A 24,726-nucleotide genomic window follows, 5' to 3' on the forward strand; every position below is an offset into this window, starting at 1 on the left:
TGTCTCCGTGCACACATCTTGGGGCCTGGCTTGGGCCCCTGGACAAGCATCTTAGTGTCAACACAGTCCGGGAAGCAGCCACCTGGCCCAGCGAGTGGGTGTGGAGGGGCCTGGGGACGCACCCCAAGGCTCCCGGCCACCACTTGCAGCTGTCCCTGGGGGAAGGGGACGTGAGGTGACGGGTGTGGCTGTTAGTCTGGGTGGCGGCAGGCGCAGGAGGGTTGGAACCCAGGAGGCAGCATGGCAGCCAGAAAGCCACAGGGCCGAGCTGGCTCATGGAGGGCTTGGGACCCTCGCCTGGGTGTCATCTTTGGAAGCAGAAGGCCCAGCCTCCCTTGGGAGGAGCGCTGCAGGGGACAGGGCAGCGGTGGCCCCGTCACCTCATCCCCGGCCTTGGAGAGGGTGACGACTCCATCCTGAGACCACCCCCCCACGCCTCAGCCTCACGGTTCAGGAGTGGAGAAGGGCGGTCTCCCCCAGGGTGGGCGGGCGCCGGCCCCTCAGGTGTCCTTGATGTCCCTGACGTCCCGAAGGGGCGCCTCGTCTATGATGCCGCGCACCTGCTCTAGGCTCTCTGCCTGGCGGATCCGCTCCAGGCGCACCTGTGGGGGCCGGCAAGGAAGGCGGAGGGCCCTCGGTGGGAAAATGCAGCCTCCACCCCGCGGGCCAGCCACTCCCCCTCAACAAGGGGCAAGGGCTCAGGACTCCTCCTCCCCCAACCCACAGTGAAACTGGCTTCAAGGGAAGAAGTGGGTCCTCAGACAGCAGGCCGAGGAGGGACGGGCAGGGGCAGGCAGGACTGACGTGATAAGCATGCGGCATGCCCACAAGCCAGGCCCTGGGCCACGGGCTTCGCGTGACCGAGAAACGCGGACACACGAGATCGTCAGTGTATCTTGAGCAACAGCTCAGAGAAAAGGACCGTGCCAGCCCCAGGGGGAGGAAGAAGATTCCTCTAGCCGGGGCCCTGTCCTTGCAAGACCTAGGACAAGTCGCCGGAAGTCACGCCAGCCCGGTGCGGAAGGGACACACCATACCTGCAGAGCCTGGGACAGTCGTACGAAATCCCGCTGCACCTGCTCACTGGTCTCCAGCTCTGCCTGCAGCCGCAGCATCTTTGCCCGCTGCTCCGAGAGCAGGTCTGTGAGCTGGGCCTGGGGGCACAGGACATAGAGCTGGGGTCTTGGAAGGGATGTCTGGACGGGGTTACCCCTTCAGAACCACCCCTGATCCTGACCTCTTCTGTGCGGCCCGAGCCCTGTGATGGCCTGAGAACCTCCTGCCGCTTGGCCTGAGGGAGACATAAAGGGCAACAGGGACCAGTGAGGGTCTTGTCCGCGCTGCCAGCCTCCCCCGTCACCCTGGCCTGGCCCGGGTCCTGCCTAACCTTGCTCTGTTCCTCCTGGACGCGCTCCATCTCCATCCTCAAGCTGCACAGGGAGGCTGGGGAGTCAGGCAGGGCCAAGACGTCAGGCCCACACCCTTGCTCCTTCCCCTCCCGGCCCTGCCGGGGACAGGCTCCCGCCCATACTCACCCTCTAACACCTCTGTGCAGGAAGGAAAGAAAGACAGGTCAAGCAAGGCTCATCCTTCTCGCCCTGCACCCTCTCACCCCTCCCAGAGCCCAGGGTCGGGGGTCCTCGTGGGAGCCGGCCTCCCGGGGAGGGAGATGGGGTAGCTGGCACCCCCTCACCTGTCTCCTCCCGCTGCACCCTCAGCTGCCCCTCCAGGCTGGCCCTCGCCGCCGTCTCCTCATCCAGCGCCTCCCGCAGGGTCACGATCTCAATCCGCAGCCTCTCGGCCTCGTGCTCCTGGGCCTGCTGGCGGGCCCGCGCCTCCTGCTGTGTGCGGCGCACCAGCTGCTGCAGCTCCTGGGAGGAAGCAAGTCACTGGCTGGTTGCAGGGTGGTGTGTGGGGGGGGAAGGAAGGGCAGAGGCCCTGGGGGCCAGGGACTCAAGGGGGATGGTGAGGAGCGTGGACACACACACCTTTGGATGGCTGCTTCCTGCAGCACAAGCCCAAGGAGGAGGACCCTCGGGAGTGGAGTTGAGTGCAAGTTCCAGATTACCCAGAGCAAGATTTGGAGCTCTTGTAATGCTCAAAAACAACTAAAGTTATGAACACTCCACAGTTTAGGCAGATATGTGTATGTGTTGGGTTGGCCAAAACATTCATTCGGGTTTTTTCTGGGCGCTGTTATGGAAAAACTGGAACGACCCTTTAGGCCAACCCAATAATAAAGATGACACCAAAGAAGGGCAAAGGGATGATAAAGCTGGGGACGTCAGAAGCAGAGCCAAGGAATGTGGGGCGGGGTTGCACGTAAGGAGATGTCAGTCACAGTTCTCAGGGTGGGCAAAGGTTCCAGGTGATCTTCATATTCTTTTTTTTTTTTGATCTTCATATTCTTAATAAACTCAATTGATGGACGGAGGCCATGCACAGATCAATGATGATAGCTTTCAACAAACCAAAGATTCTGATGAATTCAATTTTGTGGATCTCCTGTCACTTAAAAATAAGTCAGGGACTTCCCTGGTGGTCCAGGGCTTCAGAAGTGGTGCTTCCACCGCAGGAGGTGGAGGTTCAATCTCTGGGTGGGGAATTAAGATCCCGTATGCTATGTGGTGAGCTTCCCAGGTGGCACTAGTCTTAAAGAACTCTCCTGCCAGCACAGGAGACCTAAGAGACATCGGTTTGATCCCTGAGATGGGAAGATCCCTTGGAGGAGAGCATGGCAACCCACTCCAGCATTCTTGCCTGGAGAATCCTATGGACAGAGGGGCCTACTGAGTTACAGCCCATAGGGTCCTAAAGAGCTAGACGTGACTGAAGTGACTTAGCAGACAGGTATGTTCTGAGTGGCCAAAAGAATTGATAAAGTAAAAATAAGCCAAATGACTGCTTCCTTTGTGTCAAAGTGAAAGTGTTAGTCGCTCAGTCGTGTCCGGCCCTTTGCGATGCCATGGACTGTAGCCTGCCTGCCTTACGGGCAGATTCTTTACCTTCTGAGCCACCAGCGAAGCCCCTCTTCATGTCAAACGCTCTGTTAACTCATTTTCTCTCTGTGCCACGGCTGGGAGGGGTTGTGGCCCCATTTTGCAGAGAAGGAAACTGAGTCTTAGCAAGCCGCCTGAGTTGACCACGGTGATGCAGCTGATATAGCAGCCTGGGTCTGTCCCTGAGTCCCGTGGCCCCAGGCCAGTGCTTCGCTGTGCGTGGAGAGGAAGAGTCCACATCCCCCTTACCGGCAGCGAGCTGGGCAGCGACTCCTCCCGGCCCTCATCCTGCTCCAGGCCCCGAGGGGCTGAGGACGGTGGCTGCTCAGCGCGGAGCCCTTGGTTCTCCTCTGTCAGGCGCTTTACCTCATGGCTCAGGCACTTGTGGGAGGTGGCCAGCTCCGCCTGGGCGTGGAGAGTTAGGACAAGGCGATGAGGGGACCAGCATCTCCTGTGAGGCCAAACCCTGAGCCCTCCTCCCAGACACTGGAAGGAGAACCAGGAAGCCCACGCCCTCCTTCTCAGCTGAGAAAGGAAGAAACACCCTTCAATAAGCATCTTTGGCTCCCAAGCTCTGTTTTTTTCCTTGTTTGCTTGAGGGATCTTAGTTCCCCAAGCATGGATGGAACCAGGCCCCCTGCAGGAGAAGCATGGAGTCCTAACCACTGGGAAGACCCTCAAGCTCTTTCTACAGCCTCCTTGATGATTTCGAGGTCACACAGTGGCAGCCATAGGCCACACTGGTTGTTTTATATGGTCCCTGGATATTCATTGGAAGAACTGATGATGAAGCTGAAGCTCCAATACTTTGGCCACCTGGTGCAAAGAGCTGACTCATTAGAAAAAACCCTGATGCTGTGAAAGATGGAAGGCAGGAGGAGAAGGGGATGACGGAGGATGAGATGGTTGGATGGCATCACCGACTCGATGGATATGAGTTTGAGCAAACTCCAGGAGACAATGAAGGACAGGGAGGCCTGGTGTGCTGCAGTCCAAGGGGTTGCAAAGAGTTGGACACGACTGAGCGACTCAACAACTTTAAAACCTGGGAGACTACACACAAATATCCGGATCTGGCTTCTCTTGACAGATGAGAAAACCAGGCAGCATGAAGTCTGAATTCCCACGTGCCACAGTCAGCAGAGTTGAGAAGCATCCGATTTTGCAATCTCTGCTTTTCATCCTCATGACTCTGCAAGCTAGGACCCATTATCTCAATTTCAACGCATCAAGGCTGAGGCCCTGGGCTTGTGGGATTAGCTTAAAGATCACTGAGTTGAGTGTGTGGTGGGCTCTGTCTAAATGCGGTACTGGGTGCCCTGGAAGCCCTCTTATCTGCCTGGTACCAACTCCAGGGGGAAGCCAGAGCAGATCGGGGTGGGGGAGGGCAGTAGGACAGGTGTCTCGACCTTCCACGTGGGCCTCAACCAATTCCCCTCCCACTCCTCTCCTGGCCCCGCTGGCCCCCCAGCCCTCACCATCTGCAGCTGAACGCGCTCCTGCGCCTGGCTCACGGTTCCCTGCAGGGTCCGCAGCAGCTGCTCTGAGTTCTGGACCTGAGCCAGGAGGACTTGCATCTGCGGGTGGAGGGGGGGCGAGGGTGAGGCAGGGCCAGAAGGAGCCCAGGAGTGGAGGCCCCGCGGGCCTGGAGCTGAACCCACCTGCTTGGCGCAGTCCTCATTGCTGCGTCTCAGGCCCTCCTGCAGCTCGTCCCGCTCCCGGCTGACGCTCTCCAGGTCCTTCTGCAGCTGCCGCCCCTGCCATAGACCCTGGCCTCAGCCTCAATGGCCAAGGGGAGGCCTCCCCCTTCTCCAGGCCTCTCACGCCTTGCCTCCTGCACCTCGCTGGGCAGCGCCAGCATCCGCCCAGTCGTTCCAGCTGAAATTGAGTCTTCTCTGTCCTCCGCTACTCGGGTCCAGACCAGCAGCAGGCCCTGCCCGGCAGCCTCCAGAATGAATTCCAAATCCACTCCCTTGTCTCCATCTCAGCTGCCACCTCCTGGTCCCAGTCACCACCTTCCTCTAAACTACATCAAGCCTCACTCTTCCAACCAGCCACCTTGCTTCTCCCATTGCCCCTTCCCCCGATTATAATCCATTCTCACCCAGAGACCCCAGTGACCCATGATGAGCCCAAACCAGAGCAGGCCTCTCTCCCTGCCATAAACCCCACAGAGGCTTCCCACAGCTCCTGGTCTGAAATGCAAAGTTCATGGCTGGCCCTGAAGCCGAGGCCGACCTCCTGTGGCCCCTGCCTGCCTTTCTGACCTCATCTCTCTTCCTCTCCTTGGCAGACTTCCAGCTCCTCAGACATACCACGGTATGTCCATCCTCTGGGCCTTGGAACCTGCAGTTCCTTTGGTCTCTGATCTTCAGAAAGCACCTCTCTTGCCAGCTAGGGAGATCTCCTGCCCTGCCAGTCTCTACCTCATAATCCTAATTTTTTTTAAGATTTTTTTTTGGTATGTTGATCATTTTTAAAGTCTTTACTGAATTTGTACAATGTTACTTCTGTTGTTTCCGTGTTTCTGGGTTTTTAGCCCCAAGGCATGCGGAATCTTAGCTCCCTGACCAGGGATCGAACCTGTGGCCTCTACATTGGAAGGTGGTATCTTAACCACTGGACTGCCACGGAAGTCCCTCCACAACCCTGTTGAGTTTTGTGGTGGGAGTCTCACCCTGTGACGCTGTCTTCCTCTTGGGCCCATGTGCGTGTCTGGGCCCGGCTCCCTCACTAGAGGAAGCTCCAAGAGGGTAGGAGTTTTCTTCTTCACTGCAGGATGCCCGGCTCCAGCTCAGTAAGGACTTGAAGAGAGAGATGGATGGATGGATGCGTGCGTGTTGGCAGCCCACCCTGCCCTCTCCACTCACCTCCAACTGCAGCTGCTCCCACTGGTTGTCTGCGACCAGCTGGTAACCAGGAGGGGGCAGGTAGATGCCTTCGGGGACCAGGGTGCCAGTGGACACCAGAGAGGCTGTCTCCTCCTGCTCGGGGCTCAAGCCCTGGCGGCTGCGGGGCAGGGAGGCGCTGCCACTGACCCCCCCGCCGAGGGAGAAGGAGGAGATGGAGGCGCTGTCGTCACAGTTGTGGGCGAAGGCCTCGGCCGCTGGGCCCCCGTCCTCACTCAGCTCCTCAAGAGGCTCCAGCGGGGGAGATGGGTCCCGGGAAAGAAGCAACTCCGTGGAGCCATGCAGCGAAGGGGGATGCCGGGGCCGTCTCTAGGGAGAAGGGGCAGGGAAGAGGCTGAGGGGCCGGGGTCCCGCAGCGCCCCTGCCTCCCTCAGCGCCCCCTGGCCACTCCCTCACCTGGATCTCTTGGATCAGCTCCTCCGCCCTCAGCAGTTTCGCCTTCAGCTCCTCGATCTCCTGCTCCATGGGCAGCACGATCTCCCGCAGCTTCTCCGAGTCCTCGTGGGCCTGGGGAAGGGGAAGGGGCGTTGGGCAGTGACAGGAAGTCCTCCCGACTGCAGGAGCCTCAGGCCTGTTCAGAGCTTTCCCTCCAAGCACATCAGCTCTTCTAATCCTCCCAGGTACGTGCTATCACCCCCGTTTTAGAGAGAGAACCAGAGAGGCTCGGAGCGCTTACAAGGCTTACCCAAGGTCACATGGTAGGTGGCTAAAGTCACAGCCGCCTTCCTGTTGCCCTCTTGTAGAGTGACATACTTTTCTCCCCCAATATCAAGTGTCCCTTTTTTTAATCATAGAGCCTCACATTTTTAGCTGGGCTCGTGACCTGAATCCTAGAATACCATCTACATTTCTCAGCTTCCCTGTAACTAAGCATGTTCATATGACTAAGTTTCAGCTAATGAGATGTAGGCAGACGTGCTGGGTGTAACTTCCAGGTCAGCCCCTCAGGGTGAAAGGGTGTATTTTCTTTTCTCCTCCTCCTCCTCCTTCTGGCTGGCTAGAATGCAGACATGATGGCTGGTGCTCAAGCAGTCATCCTGGACCATGAGGCAGTACGCTACCTATGGCAAAACAGCAACACAGGAGGAGCCTGGGTTCCTAACGACTTGTTGAGCTGCCACATCAGTCCTAAAATGTCTACTTCTGAACTCTAATAAAAATAAAAGTGAAAAGTGAAAGTCGTGTCTGACTCTTTGCGACTCCATTGACTAAATAGTTCATGGAATTCTCCAGGCGAGAATACTAGAGTGGGTAGCCTATCCCTTCTCCAACAGATCTTCCGGACATAGAAATCGAACCGGGGTCTCTGCACTGTAGGTGGATTCTTTACCAACTGAGCTATCAGGAAAGCCCAAGAAAAATAAATTTCTACCTTATTTAGCCACTGTTGATTTAGGTTTTCAAACTGTCCTACCTGTTATGTCTTCCTACACACCCATCACCACCATATTGCTGGCCGCTTCTTTTTTGCTCTCTTTTCAGGTTTGGGATTCTGTTGAACTTGCACAGTCAACAGCCTCTGGACGCCTCAACTTGGGTGTTGGACAGGCTCTTCTGTCCTTGTACAGCCAATCTAAACCAACTCACACTGCCATTTCTCCTCTCATTAGAACCAGGTCAACAACAGTGACCCTGCTATCCACCTAGCTGTCCAAGGCAGGAATTGGCCAGTCATCCATCCTCTTCCAATTCATACAATTTCTGCCTCTTGAGTAATTCAAAAACCCATCTCAGACAAGTTCAGTGTAACCCTCCAAATCTCTAATGTGAACACTGTCAACAGGTAGGGTGAGCCTGTGTGACCCAAACAAAACACCTCCGATCCCATCTGATGCACACGCTCTGCAGATGCCCACACAGTGGCTGAATGGTGGCTGGATGCAGGGCCAGGATCAGAACTTCCTGAATCTGGGCCTGTGCTTCTGTCCACCGTACCTGGCTGATTTAATTCAGCAGAGCCTTCTCCTTCAAAACCCTGCGCAGCCACTCCCTGAGGAACACTCAGAATGCACGCATAGCAGCAGGCTCTGCAGGCAAATTGTGGGCTGGGAGCCTTCCTTTCTTGGGCTCCTGTTTAGATCTTTGTCCTTCTCACCAGGAGATTTACTCCATCTCCCCAAGCCTCACGCATAAGGTGAGCCTCACATTCCTCATGTACAATGTGAGCTAAGTACCTACCTCACAGGGCAGCTGTGAGGCTCAAATGAGGGAAGATGTGAACTTGCCCTGAAAGGTGAAGAGTTTGGTAATATGTATTTCCTATGATTGTTTCTTACAGCAGGAATAAAAGTGATGGTATACCATAGAGATTAAGAATAAAGCTTTAGAGCTAGGCTGCCTAGATTTTAAAATTCCAGATCTGCTCCTTTTTTTTTTTGACTGTGCTGTGTCTTCCTTGCTGTGCGTGAGTTTTCTCCAGTTGCAGCAAGCAGGGGCTACTCTCTAGCTGTGGCGCATGGGCTTCACATTGTGGTGGGTTCTCTCATTGCAGAGCATGGGCTCTAGGGCTCTTGGGTTTCAGTAGCTTAGCTGTTTCAGTAGCTTAGCTGCTCTGCAGCATATGGAATCTTCTAGGACCAGGGACCAAACCTGTGACCCCTGCATTGGCAGGAGGAGGATTCTTAACCTCTGGACCACCAGGAAAGTCCCAGATCTGCTCCTTTTTATGCACATAACCTGGCGAGAATGACTAAACTTCTTTGAGCCTCACCTTACTCATCTGTTAAATGGATCTAATGGAGCTGTCTTTCAGGGGAAAGACTGGGGAGACTGAGTCTGTCCACATTACCTAAGTGCGTAAGTTCAGTTCAGTTCAGTCACTCAGTCGTGTCCGACTCTCCGTGACCCCATGAAGAGGTGTCCTTAAATGTTAGCCGCCCCCCACCCATGACTTTTCTTAATTTTTCTGAGTCATGCCACAGAGCATGCTGGATCTTAGTTCCCCATGCAGGGAATGAATCTGTGGTCCCTGCAATGAAAGCAAGGAGTCTTAACCACTGGACCACTAAAGGAGTCCCAATTTTCCCATGCTGAGTACACGGTTAGTACATCGAATTATTGCTGGGCGCCCTGCTCCCAGTGATGCGGCAGCGGGACATCAACAAACGCTGTGCCCCAAGGTCACCTTTGGCTGCCTCAACATCTTCTCAAGTCCCCAGGGAGGGGGCAGGTAGACTATCCCAACCCCAACCTTTTCCATCTGCTTCTCCAAGGAGTCCAGGGGGTGAGCCCGAGATAGCAGCTGCTTCAGGCGCCCCAGCTCCCGCTCCTTCTCTTCACAGTCCTGCTGCTGCTGCTGCCGCTCCTGCTTCAGAGACGTGATCTGGGCTTCATAGCTGCTGATGGAGTCTGGCAGGGCAGGAAGGGCGAAGGAGAGGGAGGGTCAGTGCGTCAGCCCTACCTGGGGGCGAACAGGGAGCTCTCCATCACCGCCGCTCTCTGCAAGGCAATTTACCATAGCGGTGATGACAGGAAGCTTTGTGGTGGGACTGAGGAGACGGCAACCTACTCCAGTATTCGTGCCTGAAAAATCCCCATGGACAGAGGAGCCTGGCAGGCTATAGTCCATGGGGTCGCAAAGAGTTGGCTATGACAGCGACTGAGCACAGCACAGCAAGGTCCTGGGCAATTTGCCTCTCTGCATAATGTCCTCAGCTAATGATAACCCTGCTGGCTTGTTATAGGATCAAATGACATGATATCAGGAAGGGCTTTAATCCTCTTCCTGGTGCATAATAAATGTTAAAGATAGGCTATCTGTTGCTATTAATACAAAAGAATAACAAGCAATATCTAATAATAGTCATAAATATTCGTTCTGGACCAGACTCTGAACTGCCTCTGGAAATAGAGAAATCAATCAAACACAAACCAGGAGCCCACAATCCAATGAGAAAGATAGCCGTGGAAAGTTACAAAGCAGTCTGATTAGAGCTTGTGAGAGGACCACTCCTGGGCTTGGGGTCCCAGAAGAAGGAGACCCTCGCTCTGCCTGCCTGGCCAGGAGAGACACCAGCAAGCGGTGAAAGACAGAAAGGACACATTAATTAAGTAACGGGCGCAAAGGCTCATGGGTGGGAAAGTGGATGGTGTGGCTGGGGCATAATGGACACACTGGAAAAACAGCAGTGAAGATGCAGAATGCCATGCCAGGATTTAGAATTCATCTTAACAGGTCAGTGGGAGTTAAAGGTGATGTTGAGTGGAACATGGTCATTTTTCATTTTCATAGTTATTTATTTTAACACGTACTAACATCAGAAGTAAAGGGTCTGTTGTCAGACTGCCAGGGTTCAAATCTTCTCCATTCCAGCTGTATAACCTTAGGCAAGTTATCTAACTTCTCTGAGCCTCAGAGTTTTCTCTGTAAAACGGAGATGGATAACAGTTCCTACCTCATAGAAATTCTGATGAAGATTAAATACTCATCAAGTATTTAGTTCAGTGAAAATGTCAGTCACTCTGTTGTGGCCGACTCTATGCAAACCCCATCAGGGTTCTCGGTCCATGGATTTCTCCAGGCAAGAATATTGGAGTGGACTGCTATCCCCTCCTCCAGGGGACCTTTACAACCCAGGAATCAAACCCAGGTCTCCTGCATTGCAGGCAGACTCTCAACCATCTGAGCCATCAGTGAAGCCCGGCACTCAATAAATGTTGGTTATCATTATTATTTAGGACAGTTTCTTATACGGATAGGAAGTTCCCTTTAAAATAGATGTATGTAAGTTTTAAAGTGGATCTATTTGAAGAACAAATATCAAGTAGATCACAAGGTAAGTCATACAAGGAGACAACCAAGTTGTCCAGATGGGACACAGATGCCTGAAATGAGAGAAATATGAGCCCAGAGAAGTCTGGAGCCAGGAGTGGTCATTAAAAAGGGAAATGGCCAAAAAAAAAAGAAAAGAAAGGGAAACGACATGGTGGGATGGGAATTGTAAGAAATTTAATCTGGAAGCCAAGGTCAAGACCAGACTATGGAGGGAGACTTTTAAGAAGGCTGGGGCAACAATATGCGGGAGCAGACAGAGAGCTTCGCTACAGCAGTGGCCATGGAAGCAGAGGGGTGGGACGTGACTGGAAGCTATTTCAGAGAATCTGGCCTCTGACTAGGGGAGAAGCAGGAAAAGAGGAAAAGATGCTGGGTGATCTGGGACAAGGGGAGTTGATGTATCCCAAGTACAGAGGACGTGAGGGAAGAGGGAAGTTGGTGCGTGTAGGGGAAGGCGGAGGTTGTGCGAGGAGGTAGGGGTGCTTGGGGAAGCAAGGAGATCAGATAATGAGATTTACAGAGATGAGGCCCAGGGCTGAGTATGAAGGCCAGAGACTCAAATGAGTTCTCAGGGAACTGAGAAACTGCTCACTTTCAGGGTTGATCAGTCATTAGTGAGGGACAAGAAATGACATGAGGCCAGGGAAGAGGTAGCCTTCTGAGCTAAACTTAGCTGGAACTGACAGAGCCGCCGCTGGAGCCCAGGCTGGGGTTCTATGCAAATTAAAAAAGCACACTTCTTCTGCTTCTTCCTCTGAGTCCCGAGCCTGCCTGTCCTAGGCAGTCCTGCTAATAAACTACCCCATGGGTGTAGGTCATGACCCCTTTCTTGTCATGCACCCCCCCTTATGGGGCCGAGGGAGTCTGGGCGGACCACCTGCCTCACCTTTCAGGATGGCTTGCAGCGAGGCCACCTCCTCTTGGCATTGCCGCTGCACCGCCGCCACAGCCTCGGCCTTCGTGCTCTCGCTCACCTCGGCCACAGCCTTCATGGTTTCCATTTCTGCCAGGGCTCCTGCTAGCTCAGCCCGAAGCCGCTCGAGCTCCCCGGACTCAGCCTCAACTTTAGCCCCCTCCTGGGGCTGGATGTCCAGCGCTGTGGAGGACAGGGATCAGCCTCTTTTCTCATCACTCTCAGATTCCCAATATTCCCAAGGTATCAAATCCTCAAGTTCTGCAACTCAGTACTACAGCCCAAGTCCCAGCACCTTTACCTAACCCCGCCCTGCCCACCTGGCCCCGCCCCTTCCCCGCCTCCTTCTCGCCTAGCTCTGCCTCGTGTTGCCTAGAGCCCCGCCTCTTCCTCCCTCGGTTCACCCAATCCCCTTTTCTCTGACACGCCCCCTCCCTTCCAGTGGCCACGCCCCTTGCCCACCTGGCCCCGCCCCGCCCCTCCCACACTGGGCCCCACCTCTAACCTGCCACTGGCCCTCCACCTTGCATCGCTAGACCACGCCCCCTCCACCTTTTTTTCCCTGCGGCGTGGTCCCGCCCCTTTCTCCAGGCTCCCCCCACTCCCCCCCATCCAGCGACGCCGAACTCGGCCCCGCCTCCGGCCTCACCGCCCCTCGCGTGCACGGACGAGCCCTCACGTACCAGCCCCCGGCAGCCGCCGCCGGCCATCCTCGCCCGCGGCCGCCGGCGCAGCTGCCGCCATTGCCTCCGCGCAAACGGCGGGTTCCCGCACTCCCTGGTGACGGCGCTCACCGCTTCCGGGTCTTCTCGGCTGTTTCCGGATCCGCTCGGCTGTTTCCGGATCGGCCCTGAGCTCGAGGCTGAGGCCGGAGTTAGAGGGGGCGGTGGCCGAGCCTCAGCCGAAGATTGCCGAGTGGACGCCCGGCCGCGGCCCCGGGTCCCGCCGCTCCCCGCCTTCTTTCTTGAGTTGCAATGTTCCACAAGGACGCCTACACTTCAAACCCCAAAGTAGCTCTTTCATCAAAGGCCTCGCGCGTCTCCGCGTGACCTTGGAAGCTCTGCTCAAATTACACGCCCTCCGGGACGCCCGCCGGCTTCAGCCTAAGGAGGACAAAGCTCTCGCGGTCTCGCCCAGTCCCCGGAGCTGGCCCCTTTGATCGGTCCCTGGCCGCCCTTCCGCCGGAGCTTGGCTCAGGTTACAGCGAACTGTGGTCGAGCCTCCCTGCACCTCCGCTTTTGTGGAGCGTCCCTCGGAACAGGGCTGCTGGGTCGACTTCACTTTTCTGGGCGCCTGGGCCCCCGCGTCGTCAGTCGTGGAAGTCAGACACTTCCATGTCCCAGCCCCAGTCTGATATTCAGCCAGTCACTGCTTCCTGCTAATCTTCCCCTCCCAGTGCCGCTCAAATCCCTCCTTTCCTCTGTCGGCCACTGCCCTAGGTCAAGCCCTCATTATCTGTGACCTCTCCCTCCAACAGCCGACCTGAGATCTCCCCTAGTCAGTGAAAGGCAACTCAGACTTAAGTCTAGAGTCATGATTCCCCTTCTCCCAAACCCGCTTCTCCTTCTGTAAAGTAACATTCCAGGAGCCTGCAATTCTTGCAAGCACTACCTCCAAAGGATGGGTCCCTATTTCTGCATCTTCAGCGCTGACACCCAGCCCCAATCCCCATCATCTGTCTCCTGAACTTCCACACTGCCTCCTGCTCCGCCTGTGTCACCGTTTGGGCCCCTTAGTTAATTCTCAAAGCAGTTAGAGTGATCTTTGTAAAACAGATCATATCTCATCGCCGCTTAAAATTTGGTTCAATCCAATTTGAAAATGGGCAAAGGACACGAGTTTCACTGATGTAGATGGGAAATTGAGCATGAAAAAGGATACTATTAGAAGAAAAAGGATTCTCATTAGCTATTAGACAAGTTCAAATGTCCTATTTGCACACCTACCAGGACGGCTAAAATTTAAAAAGAGTAATAATACCAAATGCTGGTGAATAGATGGAGAAACTGAGTTTCTCAAGTACTCCTGATGAGAACGTAAAATGGTATAGCCGCTTTGTGGAAGGGTATGACAGTTTTTTTGGAGACTAAACATGACCTTACTTGAACACACCAAGCTTTTCTCCACCCCAGGTTTTGGCTCAGAAGTCACCTCCTTGGACCTCACCGTTGGTGAGGTGGATAAGAGTCTGTCTGCCAATGCAGGGGACACAGGTTTGATTCCTGGTCCTGGAGGATACCACAGAGCAGAGCAACAATGCCCATGAGCCACAACTACTGAGTCCAGATGCTGCAGCTACTGAAGCCCAACTGCCTAGAGCCTGTGCTCCACAACAGAAGCCACCTTAATGAGAAGCCCACACACTGCAACTAGAGAGTAGCCCTCACTCTTCACGACTAGAGAAAGCTTGCACATGGCAACAAAGACTCAATACAATCAAAAGTAAAAATAAATAATTTTTTAAAAAGTCACCTCTTCAGTGAAGCCTTCCCTGATCACGCTGTCTTAGGTCACCAGCTCAATAACCTGTCCACCATTAGATCACGTTAGAGATGTCTCACCATGTGTTTATTGGTTAATAATAAACAAACCAATTGTTTATTGGTTCACTTTATTACCTGGCCCCCTTTAGCCTTCTGTGGCCCCAGGACTTGAATCAGAGCTCCATTAAATTAGGAATTTTGTCTTTCTTGTCCCCTGTTATTTTCCCAGCACCTAGCACAGTGTCCGGTAAATAAACAGTAGTAAACAGGACTTCCCTGGTGGTCTAGTGGTTAAGAAGACGCCTTGCCTTTCAGGAGACATGGATTCCATTCCTAGTCTGGGAAGATTCCACATGCTATGGCACAACTAAGCCCGTATGCCACAATTGCTGAAGCCCAGGTGGTGCAACTACTGAAGCCTGCTCACCCTAGGGTCCATGCTCTGAAACAAGAGAAGCGACTGCATTGAGAAGTCTGAGATCCACAACTAGAGAAAGTCAGCATAGCCAAAATAATAATAATAAATAAACTGTAACTCTGACTATTAAAGTAGTAAATATTTGGTGAATGAATGAACACTTCCTTTTCTGATCTCTCTGGACTCTCTCCAACCCTGTCCTCTGCCACTGTGGCAAGGAGAGTTTTAGAAAATATAAATCTGACCAGGTCAACTCCTAGCTTACAAATCCCCAAGAGCCTCTTGCCCTCAGAATAAAGTCCAGACTCCCTGTATATGCGGCAGGGTTTCTTGGGAAAGGCATGAAATAAGGGCATGAAATGATGCCTGTAAGTAAGTCAACTATCAGGTTTGGATTTTAACCTGAGACCCTGGGAGTCATTGAAGGCTGTTGAGCAGGAGAAGCACACGCCTGATCCCAAGGAAAATCTCTCTGTGAGCAATGTGGATGGGAATTAAAAGGCAGAGGACAGAGAACCCAAAGGAGAAGCTGTTGAGGGATTTTCCTGGTGGTCCAGTGGCTAAGACTCTGGGAGCTGGGATTCAAGTCCTGGTCAGGAGACTAGATCCCATGTGCTGCAATTAAGACCCGATGCACCCAAATAAATAAACAAAGCTGTTGAAATTATTCTGGTTGAGAAGAGTCCAAAATAGGGGGAAACTGACACTAGAATTATTAAGGATCAAAAATGGACTAACTTTGGTGACTTCGTACATGGGGGAAAGAGAAAAGTTTTCCGTCGCTCTTCCTAACTTTCTTTCCTTTTTATTTTTAAAATTTTTATAATTGATTTACAATATTGTGTTAGTTTCAGGTGTATGGCAAAGTGATTCAATTATATACTTTTTTTTCAGATTATTTTCCAGTATAGGTTATTACAAGATTTTGAATAGAATTTCCTGAGTTATACTGTAAATCCTTGTTTCTTATCTATTTTTTGTATAGCAGCCTGTACCTGTTAATCCCATACTCCTAGTGTATAACCCCCCTCCCTTTCCCATTTGGTGACCATAACTAACTTCCTTCCTTTATACAGCCAACACTTAATGAGCACCTTCTGGATGTCAGTGAAGTAAAGACCCTTGTTGTAGCAAAGCGAATAATCTAGGGCAGGAGGCCAATGAGAAGACTTGAAAAATAAACAAGTAGACTTTGGGACTGGGGTAAATGCTGGGAAGGAAATAAAACAGAGGTGTGAAATTAAAAGTCCTGGGGGTGGGACTTCTCTGGTGGTCTAGTGGCTAAGATCCCGTGCTCCCAATGCAGGGGCCTTGGGTTCGATCCCTGGACAGGAAACTGTTAATAGATCCCACATGCTGCAACTAAGAGTAGGCATGCTGAAACAAAAGATCCCACAAGGAGCATCTAAAATCCAGCTCAGCCATATAAATAATTAAAAAACAAAAGTACCTGGGGTGTCAGGGAAGGTCTCTGGGAGGAAGTAATGTTTGAACAGAGACTTGAGTGATGGAAAGGAGCCAGTGGAGCGCAGAGCCGAGTGTTGATCCAGGAAGAAGAGCAGCAAGTACAGAGGCCCTGAGTGGGGGCAGACTGTCAGAGGGTTGAGACAGCAAATGTAGTCACGGGTAGCCTCACTCAGACCTTTGGAGGCCGTGGTTTGGAATGTTGACTTTAGGTAGATGACCATCGTTGGAATGTTCTAAGCAGGGGGCTGACATGCTTTAGCAAGAAGACTCGTTGTGTGAGGCAGCTGGGTAGCCAGTGAAGGGATTAGAGAGATTCTGTTGCATGAAAGGCACACGGGCTCCTGCTCCCTCACCCGCTCCATTCTCCCAAAGCCCCAGTCTTTCCTCTGCAGCCACCCCAACCTGACCAAAGGGAAGTGGGGGCCCTGGCAGCTGGAGGGTCCCCTGAGGTTCGACTCAGGCAAACAGGAAGCCACAGCCCAGTGAGACGGGCCTGGGAACCAGCAACTGAGAGAGCTGGTCTCCTGGGTCCCTGGCCCTTTTCCCTGCGTGACTGCAGCAGTGACAGACACAGAGCTTCACATGCAGGGGTGGGGCGAGGTGAGAGAGAGGAAAAGCAGGGTGGGAGGAGACAGGGGTTGTGTGAGGCAGAGAAAAGATTTAAGAGTCAGGACTCCTGCGTTCTGATGTCTAATTATACCACCAGCGGAATGTGTGCTCTTAGACACACCCGGAGAAGGCAACGGCAAGCCACTCCAGTACTCTTGCTGGAAAATCCCATGGATGGAGGAGCCTGGTAGGCTCGGTCCGTGGGGTCGCTATGGGTCGAACATGACTGAGCAACTTCACTTTCACTTTTCACTTTCACACATTGGAGAAGGAAATGGCAACCCACTCCAGTGTTCTTGCCTGGAGAATCCCAGGGACGGGGGAGCCTGGTGGGTTTCTATCTATGGGGTCACACAGAGTCGGACATGACTGAAGTGACTTAGCAGCAGCAGCAGCCCTTTGGGGGGACATGGGGGGAGATCTGAAGACAAAGGGGCATTAACCATCAGTCATTTCTCAGGACCGCTGCAAAGGAGCCCCAGTGGCAAAATGACTTGAACCCTTAGCTCTTAATGGACCCCGTCTCTCACGGACAAAGAGGGCTCGCTATGTGCTGTGCTGGGCTACAAATGCCATATGTATATCCTCCAGTTTAATCTCCACAAACAATGTTTGGATAGTACTATTATTATCCCCAGTTGATAAAGAGAATGAAGCTCAGGCTTAGAAAGACGAAGACATTTAGCCAAGTGGCAGAGGCAGAGGATTCAAACTCAGGTCTGCCGGATCCCACCTTATGTGTGATGGGCTGATTGTACGGGGGTGGAAGAAGACCCAAGAGATGTTGGTTGAATGAATGAATGGGGGTGGTGTGTGTGTGTGAAAGGAAATGAATTCAGAGCCTGAGGTAGAAGGAGGGAGGAGGGGGAGAAGGAAGGAGTCTGAACCCACTCATTCAACAAATATTCCTTGGGCAACTACAGCGTGCCAAGCCCTGTTCTGGGGGCACTGTGTGTACAGTCTGAACCGGACAATCTCTGCCACAAGAGGCTTACATTCTAGGGGGATGGGGGACAGAAAGCGATCAAATAAGGAAACAGATAAGGTCATTCACATGGTGGTAAGTGCTGAGATGAAAATAAAACGGGGTAGCAGGGAGGAGGCGAGTTTTGTGGTTCTGGAGGGGTGCATGGAGACGGCCTGAGGCGTGACCACCCCTTCCTCTCCAGGGGGACTGCCCGCCCGCCCCCACAGACGCCCATGGTTCAGTGCCCACTGGGTCCCCGCCTGCCCCAGCATCCCCCGCGCGGCGAAGCTGGGCGCCCCGGGGAGTCTGGCCACCATGCCACCTCCTCTCCTCTTCTTCCTCCTCTTCCTTACCCCTGTGGGAGTCAGGCCCGAGGATCCACACCTAGTGGAGGCTAAAGGTATGTCCGGAGTGCAGAGGTGGATGGAAGGGCTGGAAATCTAGGTTCCGGCTGGGTGCCCTTGGCCGAGTCACTCACCCTCTCTGAGCCTCCATTTTGTTATCTGTAAAATCCAGGGGAGGATTGGAAGGACTCTGAGGACTCATCCACTCCCTGCTGTGGGGATTGGGGGTTCCTCACCCAGCGTGAGGAGTGAAGGGGGCTAGGGGTTCCTTTCTCCCCGCTTCCACCCACCCACCCCACCCTGTCCCTCTCTCTCTCTCCACAGAGGGAGGCAATGCTGTGCTGCCATGCCTCGAAGGTTCCTCGGATGGTCCCCCTGAACAACTGGCCTGGTTTCGGGGCTCCCAATCAACACCCTTCTTAGAGTTGAGCCTAGGGTTACCAGGCCTGGGCATCCATGTGGGGCCTCTGGGCACCCTGAAGGAGCCCCAGGGGACCCTGCTGTTCCTCTTCAATGTCTCCAAACGTATGGGGGGCTTCTACCTGTGCCAGCCAGGCCCGCCTTCTGAGCAGGGCTGGCAGCCCGGCTGGACGGTCAGCGTGCAGGGCAGCGGTGAGGTCCGGGCTGGGGCAGGGAGGGCTGAGTGAGAAGAGGGAGGCCCACCAGAGATAGAGGAGGTCCAGCGGCTGAAATGAATCCGGAGGGAGGGACCGGAGGGGCTGAGGGACAAGCTGGGAGCTAGTTTTAGGTGGCTTCTAAAAACCCCTGTGGCTTTATGACGTCAGCGCCGTGTGGCTCTGTGTCTTTCACTCTTTTCTCTGTCTCTCTCTGGGTCTTGGCGTCTGCCTTTCTGGGTCTCTGTATCTCTCTTCCTCTCCTGGATGTCTCTGTATTCTGGTTCTGGGTATCTTCCCAGGGAAACTGTTCCGGTGGAATGCTTCAGATCTCAATGACCCAAGCTGTGACCTGGGGAACACAACCTCGAAGGGCCCCAAGCCCTCTTCTGGTCACCCCACAAAGTCCCAGCTGCATGTGTGGGGCAGGGACCACTTTAAGGAGATCGCACACACCGACCTTCCCTGCCCTAACAGCACATTGAACCAGAGTGACAACCGTGGTAAGGTGATGGGGGGGGGGTGCCAGGAAGAAGGGGGAAGGTGACTGGGAACTGGATGATCTGCAGGGGAGAAGGATCCCCGCCCCAAGGATTACGCCTTCCTAGCCATGGCTCTCCCTGCCCCAGACCTCACTGTGGCCCCAGGCTCCACACTCTTGCTGTCCTGTGGGGCCTCCCGTACCTCCCTGGTCAGAGGTTCCGTCTCCTGGATCCACAAGCATCCCATGAAGCCTGAGGTCAAATTGCTGAGCCTACACGTGAGCGAACATGCCCAGCTCAGAGAGATGTGGGTCATGGGCACCCTTGGGGGAAAGGTGGTTCTGTTACTGCCCGAGGCTACAGCTCAAGATGCTGACATCTATCGTTGTAACCACGGCAACAAGACCACCCAGATGCAGCTGAAGGTCACTGCCCAGTCAGGTAGAGTATCTCCCAACTGTGGCTCATCTGAGTGGCTGGGGCAGGGAGGGCTGGCTGAGGAGAGGGAAGAACTGGATGCTAGGCAACCTTGGCCTCTTAACCTGAGACCTAGTACCAGTCTCATCATTCCAAACTCCAACCTCTACACTGAACACCGACCCCAACTCTTTTCCTCCCTTGCTTCTGAGACACCCACTTTCCCCTGTCTTCTCCTACCACTGGTTATTTCTTTCCATAAACTTTGGGGGAGTCTTCCTCCCTCCCTCACACCTCACTGTTGAAGCCCTGAGCCCTCTTATGTCTGTCTACACTCCCGCATCCTGTTTGACTTCCTTTACTCCCATGCCTCTTTAGGCCACCACGCCTTGTGACTCAGTTTCAGGCTCCATCACACCCCACACCCTGCCAGCACCTGGAATTGCCATTTGATATCCCATGGACACTGCAAGCTCAACCTTTACAAATCAAACTCGATAGTCTTCTGGGTGGCCCTGTGTAAGTGAAGGACACCTACCCACAGGCCCAAGCCAGAAACCTGGGCATCCTTCCTTTTTTCTTACCCATCCATCAAATTGGTCATAATGTTCTGCCCATTCTGTCTCCCTTTATTCAATCCTACCATGCTACTGCAACCACAATTCTCATACTCAGCCTGAATTTTCCCTGCTAACTTAACCTTCGCACATGGCCACATCCCACCTCTAACCTTGAGAACCCCACTCTGCCCTTCACATTGACCATGGCTGTTCTTACCTGCAGCAGGAAGCTGATCATCTTGCTCCTCTAAATCCTAACATAGCATCTGATGATAGTCATAGTTTGTCAATGGTTTGCTTAATAGATGCCGCTCTAGGCCCTGTGCGAGGTTCCGGGTCCTCAGAGGGAGGGAGGAGAGCCCTCCGTGTAGCTTGGGATGTTGAGGATCTATATCTGGGCAGGGTCTCTCAGACTTATGGCGCTTTGAGGAACTGAGGCTGGAAAGCAAGATGCCAGCCTGCGGTCTTCATCTCATAGCTCCTTCCCCCTACCAGTATGGCATTGGCTGCTGGAGACTGGTGTCTGGAAAGTCCCTGTTGTGACTTTAATTTATCTGATCTTCTGCCTGACTTCCCTGGTGGGTTTTCTTTATCTTCGAAGAGGTGAGTCATGTTCGTCTTCCCAAGCCTTACCCCTCCTTCCTCAGGAGAGCCCACTCTGGCCAGTCTGACAACAATTTTCCCTCCCACACCTCCCCAACAGACGTCAGAATCCCACCCTCCCTCCTTTTCTACCCTCCCCAAACCACCCGAGCCCTTTGGAATTTGAACTCCCATCTCCTCCAAGTTATCTCCCCAGCATCTCCCAAATCATCACTCTTGAGTTTCTCCTCTGATCATTCCCCCCCCTTTTTTAAATTATTTATTTAATTAATTAGTTTGGTCACAACGACTCTTAGTTGCAGCATTCGGCAGACTAGATCTTTAGTTGTATGTGGAATCTAGTTCCCTGACCAGGGATCGAACCCAGGCCCCCTGCATTGGGAGCGCACAGTCTTAGCCACTGGACCACCAGGGAAGTCCTGATCATTCCCCTTAACTCCCACCAGCCCTGATCCTGAGGAGGAAAAGAAAGCGAATGACAGATCCCACTAGAAGGTAATTATTCCAATACCCTCCAGGCTCTCACTCCTACACTTTCACTTTATGGTTTGCACTCAATTTCCTCTGCTCTTTTCTCCATCTCTATGGTTGAAATGCTGCCCAGCCTTCAAAGACCAGCACCAAAGCTACCTCCTCTGTGAAGTCCTCCTTGGATGATCACAGATCCCTCTGTAGGTTATGTAAGAAGCTGCTGCTGCTAAGTCACTTCACTATATGTCAGAAGAGAGGTGCTAACTAATAACAAGTGATCACAATTTTTTTTTTTTTTGGCTTCACTGGGTCTTAGTTCAGGTATGCAGGATCTTCAATCTTACCTGCTGCATGCAGAATCTTTAGTTGTGGCATGCATACTCTTGGTTACAACATGTGGGATCTAGTTTCCTTATCAGGGATGGAACCTGGCCCCCTGCACTGGGAGCACCGGACCACCAGGGAAATTTCAACAAGTGACCACATTTTAACCTCTAAGGGTTTAACCTGAATCTTTTTTAAAAAATAGTTCTATTTATTTATTTTTGGCTGTGCTGGGTCTTCGTTGCTTTGCGGGCTTTTCTCTAGCTGCGGAGAATGGGCGCTACTCTCTAGTTGTGGTGCCCGGGCTTCTCACTGCGGTGGCTTCTCTTGTGGAGCACTGGCTCTAGGGTGAGCGAGCTTCAGTAGTTGCAGCGTGTGGACTCAGTAGTTGCTGTGTGGGGGCTCTAGAGCACAGACTCCATAGTTGAGGCGCACAGGCTCAGTCGCTCTGCGGCATGTAGGATCTTCCAGAATCAGTGATCGAACCCGTGTCTCCTGCATTGGCAGGCGTATTCTTTACCACTGAGCCACCAGGGAAGCCCTAGCCTGAATCTTGAGGCCTGGCCTCAAATGCAACTCCCTTTTCCTCCCCCAGGTTCTTCAAAGTGACGCCTCCCCCGGGAAACGGGGCCAACAGCCAGTACGGAAACATGCTTTCCCTCTCCACGCCCCACTCTGGCACTGGTAGGTACCTGACCCAGAGCGGGTATCCCACCCATTTTCCTTCTAACTCCTGAGCTCCAAGTCTTCCCGAGCTCGGAGCACCGCCCTCAGTCAAGAGCCCGCCCCCGCGACGCTGAGCCCCGCCTACATCTCAGCCCCGCCCCACGACTAAGGCCCGCCCCCAGAACTCATATCCCCGCCCCCAGCACTCGAGACCCTAAGTCTGGCTGCGAGAGCAGAACCTCGCCTCTAGATTTAGGTCCCGCCTCTGCCCTGGCTCAAGGCTGGGTACCAAGACGCGGAGTCCTCCAGCAGGGCCTGGAAGCATCCTCTGCCCGTAGCCCTGACCGCCTCCATCTCTTCTCACCCGCCAGGACGCGCCCTGCGGTGGGCTGCGGGCCTCGGAGCCGCCGCGCAGTCCTACGGAAACCCGCGCAGCGAAGTCCAGGAGGCCAGAGCCGCGGGGTCCCGGAGCCCGCCGGGAACCGGTGATTGATGGGGGCGGTGATTACTCACTGAGAGGTGTCGGAGCGGTCTGGGGTAGGAACAGTGGTCTGGGGCTTAGAGGAGCGGGCCCGTGACCCGGTTCCCACCTCCATCCCCGAACCCCAGGCCGAGAAGAAGAGGAAGGGGAGGCCTACGAGGAGCCGGACAGTGAAGAGGGCTCCGAGTTTTACGAGAACGACTCCAACCTTGGGCAGGACCACCTCTCCCAAGGTAAGACTGCCCTCCCCCATCCTCACCTACTCGGGGCCGGGGGCTGTGGGCCGTCGTTGGATGCCCCTCCTTTCCCACTAGATGGCAGCGGCTATGAGAACCCTGAGGAAGGGAGCTTGGATCCTCAGGATGAAGACTCCTTCTCTAACGGTAATCTGGGGACCTCGTGGGGCCTTGGAGACTGGGGAGAACCCACGGGGTTGGGAATCCCCTACAGGGCGGAGTGGTCTCTGGAGTTCTCTTTTTCCTGCAGGAGCTGAGTCTTATGAGAATGAGGATGAAGAACTGGCCCCGACCGTCACCAGGACAACAGGTGTGTGTGAGGATGGACACGTTCCTGTGGAGTGGGTGGGTGTGTGTATGACCCAAAAGCCAGAAATGACTTTCCTCTTCCTTCTCCAGACTTCCTGAGCCCCCATGGATCAGCCTGGGACCCCAGCAGGGAGGCAACCTCCCTTGGTGAGAAGTGCTTGGGACCTGCCTATTTTGCCCAGATTGGGTTGATGTGGCCTTGGCTCTGAAGTCAGGCCCCATCTTGACCTTGGCTCTGACCCCCAACACAAGCCTAATCCTGACCTTAGAGTTGACTCCTAATCCTAACTTCAGCACTGAGCCCACGGCCTATCCTGACCCCCAGTATCCACCCCCATCCCTCACCATCAACAGCAGTCCCAGTCTCAATGACTTCCAGCCTGGGTTTTGACCTCCAGCTCACCCCAGCCCCAGTGCAGACCTCAGCTTTGACCCAAGCTCTCTCTACAACCTCCTGACAACTCTGACTCCTTCCAATTCTGTTCTTGACTTTTTCTCTGACCATGAATGTGATCTAACCCACATGTGACCAAACCTTACAATGAACAAGGGCCCAGAACCTGGTGCTAACCCCTCCTAGCACAATAGTGCTCAAGCCCCTAAGACCCCTCTCCATAACTTAGGCTGCACTTCCCTTCCCCAAGTCCCCAGTTTGGCTCCTAGGCCCCCAACTCTCTGTGCCCTGCCCATGCAGGGTCCCAATCCTATGAGGATATGAGAGGGATCTTGTATGCAGCTCCCCAGCTCCGCTTCGTTCGAACCCAACCTGGTGCCAATCACGAGGAAGGTGGGTGCATCTCCTGCCACGTCCTGTGGTCCTCTGAGACCTCCTCCCTCCTGGCTGACTTCCGGCTCTACTGACATCTTACTCCTTCCTGGTTCTGACCAGATGCAGACTCTTATGAGAACATGGATAATCCCGATGGACCAGAACCGGCATGGGGAGGAGGGGCTCGCATGGGGTGGAGCACTAGGTGACTCCCTTCAGGTGAGCTGGGAACTGCTCTCCAAGAATGCGCAAGGAGGGAGATGAATAAGGATGGAAGTGGAGTGCTGGCTGCTGGACCCGTTCCCTATCACCCTTTCTTCTGCATAGCCTGGGCCTCCTCAGGGCCCTGAGGTCCTCACCCAACTTTGAAATCTGGGACCCTAAGAAGACAGCGTCAGCCTCTGGAGTGATGTTATGTCAGCCTTTGGATGCACATAACTCTGTGTGTGTGTGTGTACAAGCGAAACTTCAGCCCCCTTTGCACTTCCCAAATAAACTGTGTGTGTGTGTACTCAGTCACTCAGTCATGCCTGACTCTTTGTAGCCTGCCAGGCTCCTCCATTCATGGGATTTCCCAGGCAAGAATATTGAAGTGGGTGGCCATTTTTCTCCTCCAGGGGATCTTCCCAACCCAGGGATCGAACCCACGTTTCCTGTGTCTCCTGCATTGGCAGGCAGATTCTTTATCACTGAGCCACCTGGGAAGCCCAAACTCAGTGAGCTCTTCCAATCCTGGGACGTAGTGCCTTTGTCGGGGAGGGAAAGGGAATATGCGAACGCTTGTGCTCCCAGCCCCTCTGGAATCCAGCGGAGGAGGGAGAACTGTGTCTTGGGGACCACAGGGCCTTTTCCCCTGTGACTTGGCTTGCACTCATCTCCCTTACTTGCCTGCCATTCCCGCCATTCAGGCA

At 53.9% G+C, this 24,726-nt stretch overlaps 2 protein-coding genes across 4 annotated transcripts; one reads left to right on the forward strand and one right to left on the reverse strand.

Annotated features, from left to right (window-relative positions):
• Nucleotides 1–139: 139 nt before the first annotated feature.
• RABEP2 (rabaptin, RAB GTPase binding effector protein 2) lies at nucleotides 140–12,926 on the reverse strand. Of its 2 annotated transcripts, XM_055409761.2 has the most exons (14): nucleotides 12,279–12,923; nucleotides 11,569–11,778; nucleotides 9,099–9,256; nucleotides 6,305–6,415; nucleotides 5,870–6,217; nucleotides 4,661–4,756; nucleotides 4,478–4,576; nucleotides 3,249–3,404; nucleotides 1,694–1,871; nucleotides 1,536–1,547; nucleotides 1,388–1,443; nucleotides 1,238–1,291; nucleotides 1,038–1,154; nucleotides 140–602 (listed from the first exon to the last, which is right to left on the reverse strand). In XM_055409761.2, the coding sequence occupies exons 1-14, from the start codon at nucleotides 12,337–12,339 to the stop codon at nucleotides 501–503; spliced, it is 1,758 nt and encodes a 585-aa protein (XP_055265736.2). In that variant the 5' UTR covers nucleotides 12,340–12,923; the 3' UTR covers nucleotides 140–500. The 2 variants fall into 2 exon arrangements, 1 of the variants encoding a protein (XP_055265736.2); XR_008683714.2 differs by lacking the exon at nucleotides 140–602 and having other exon boundaries at nucleotides 1,113–1,154; nucleotides 1,388–1,430; nucleotides 12,279–12,926.
• Nucleotides 12,927–17,793: 4,867 nt separating this feature from the next.
• On the forward strand, nucleotides 17,794–24,334 carry CD19 (CD19 molecule). Of its 2 annotated transcripts, XM_088833037.1 has the most exons (15): nucleotides 17,794–17,939; nucleotides 18,208–18,495; nucleotides 18,800–19,000; nucleotides 19,127–19,420; nucleotides 20,452–20,559; nucleotides 21,006–21,054; nucleotides 21,950–22,038; nucleotides 22,392–22,505; nucleotides 22,630–22,734; nucleotides 22,816–22,884; nucleotides 22,988–23,047; nucleotides 23,137–23,193; nucleotides 23,741–23,833; nucleotides 23,936–24,034; nucleotides 24,143–24,334. In XM_088833037.1, the coding sequence occupies exons 1-14, from the start codon at nucleotides 17,855–17,857 to the stop codon at nucleotides 24,022–24,024; spliced, it is 1,701 nt and encodes a 566-aa protein (XP_088689163.1). In that variant the 5' UTR covers nucleotides 17,794–17,854; the 3' UTR covers nucleotides 24,025–24,034; nucleotides 24,143–24,334. The 2 variants fall into 2 exon arrangements, with proteins under 2 accessions (XP_088689163.1, XP_055264888.2); XM_055408913.2 differs by having other exon boundaries at nucleotides 23,936–24,334.
• The last annotated feature ends 392 nt before the right edge of the window (nucleotides 24,335–24,726 follow it).

Source organism: Moschus berezovskii, chromosome 27 (genome assembly GCF_049115385.1).
Source record: "Moschus berezovskii isolate FMDL1 chromosome 27, NW_MosBer_1.0, whole genome shotgun sequence".
Classification (NCBI taxonomy): Eukaryota; Metazoa; Chordata; class Mammalia; order Artiodactyla; family Moschidae; genus Moschus; species Moschus berezovskii.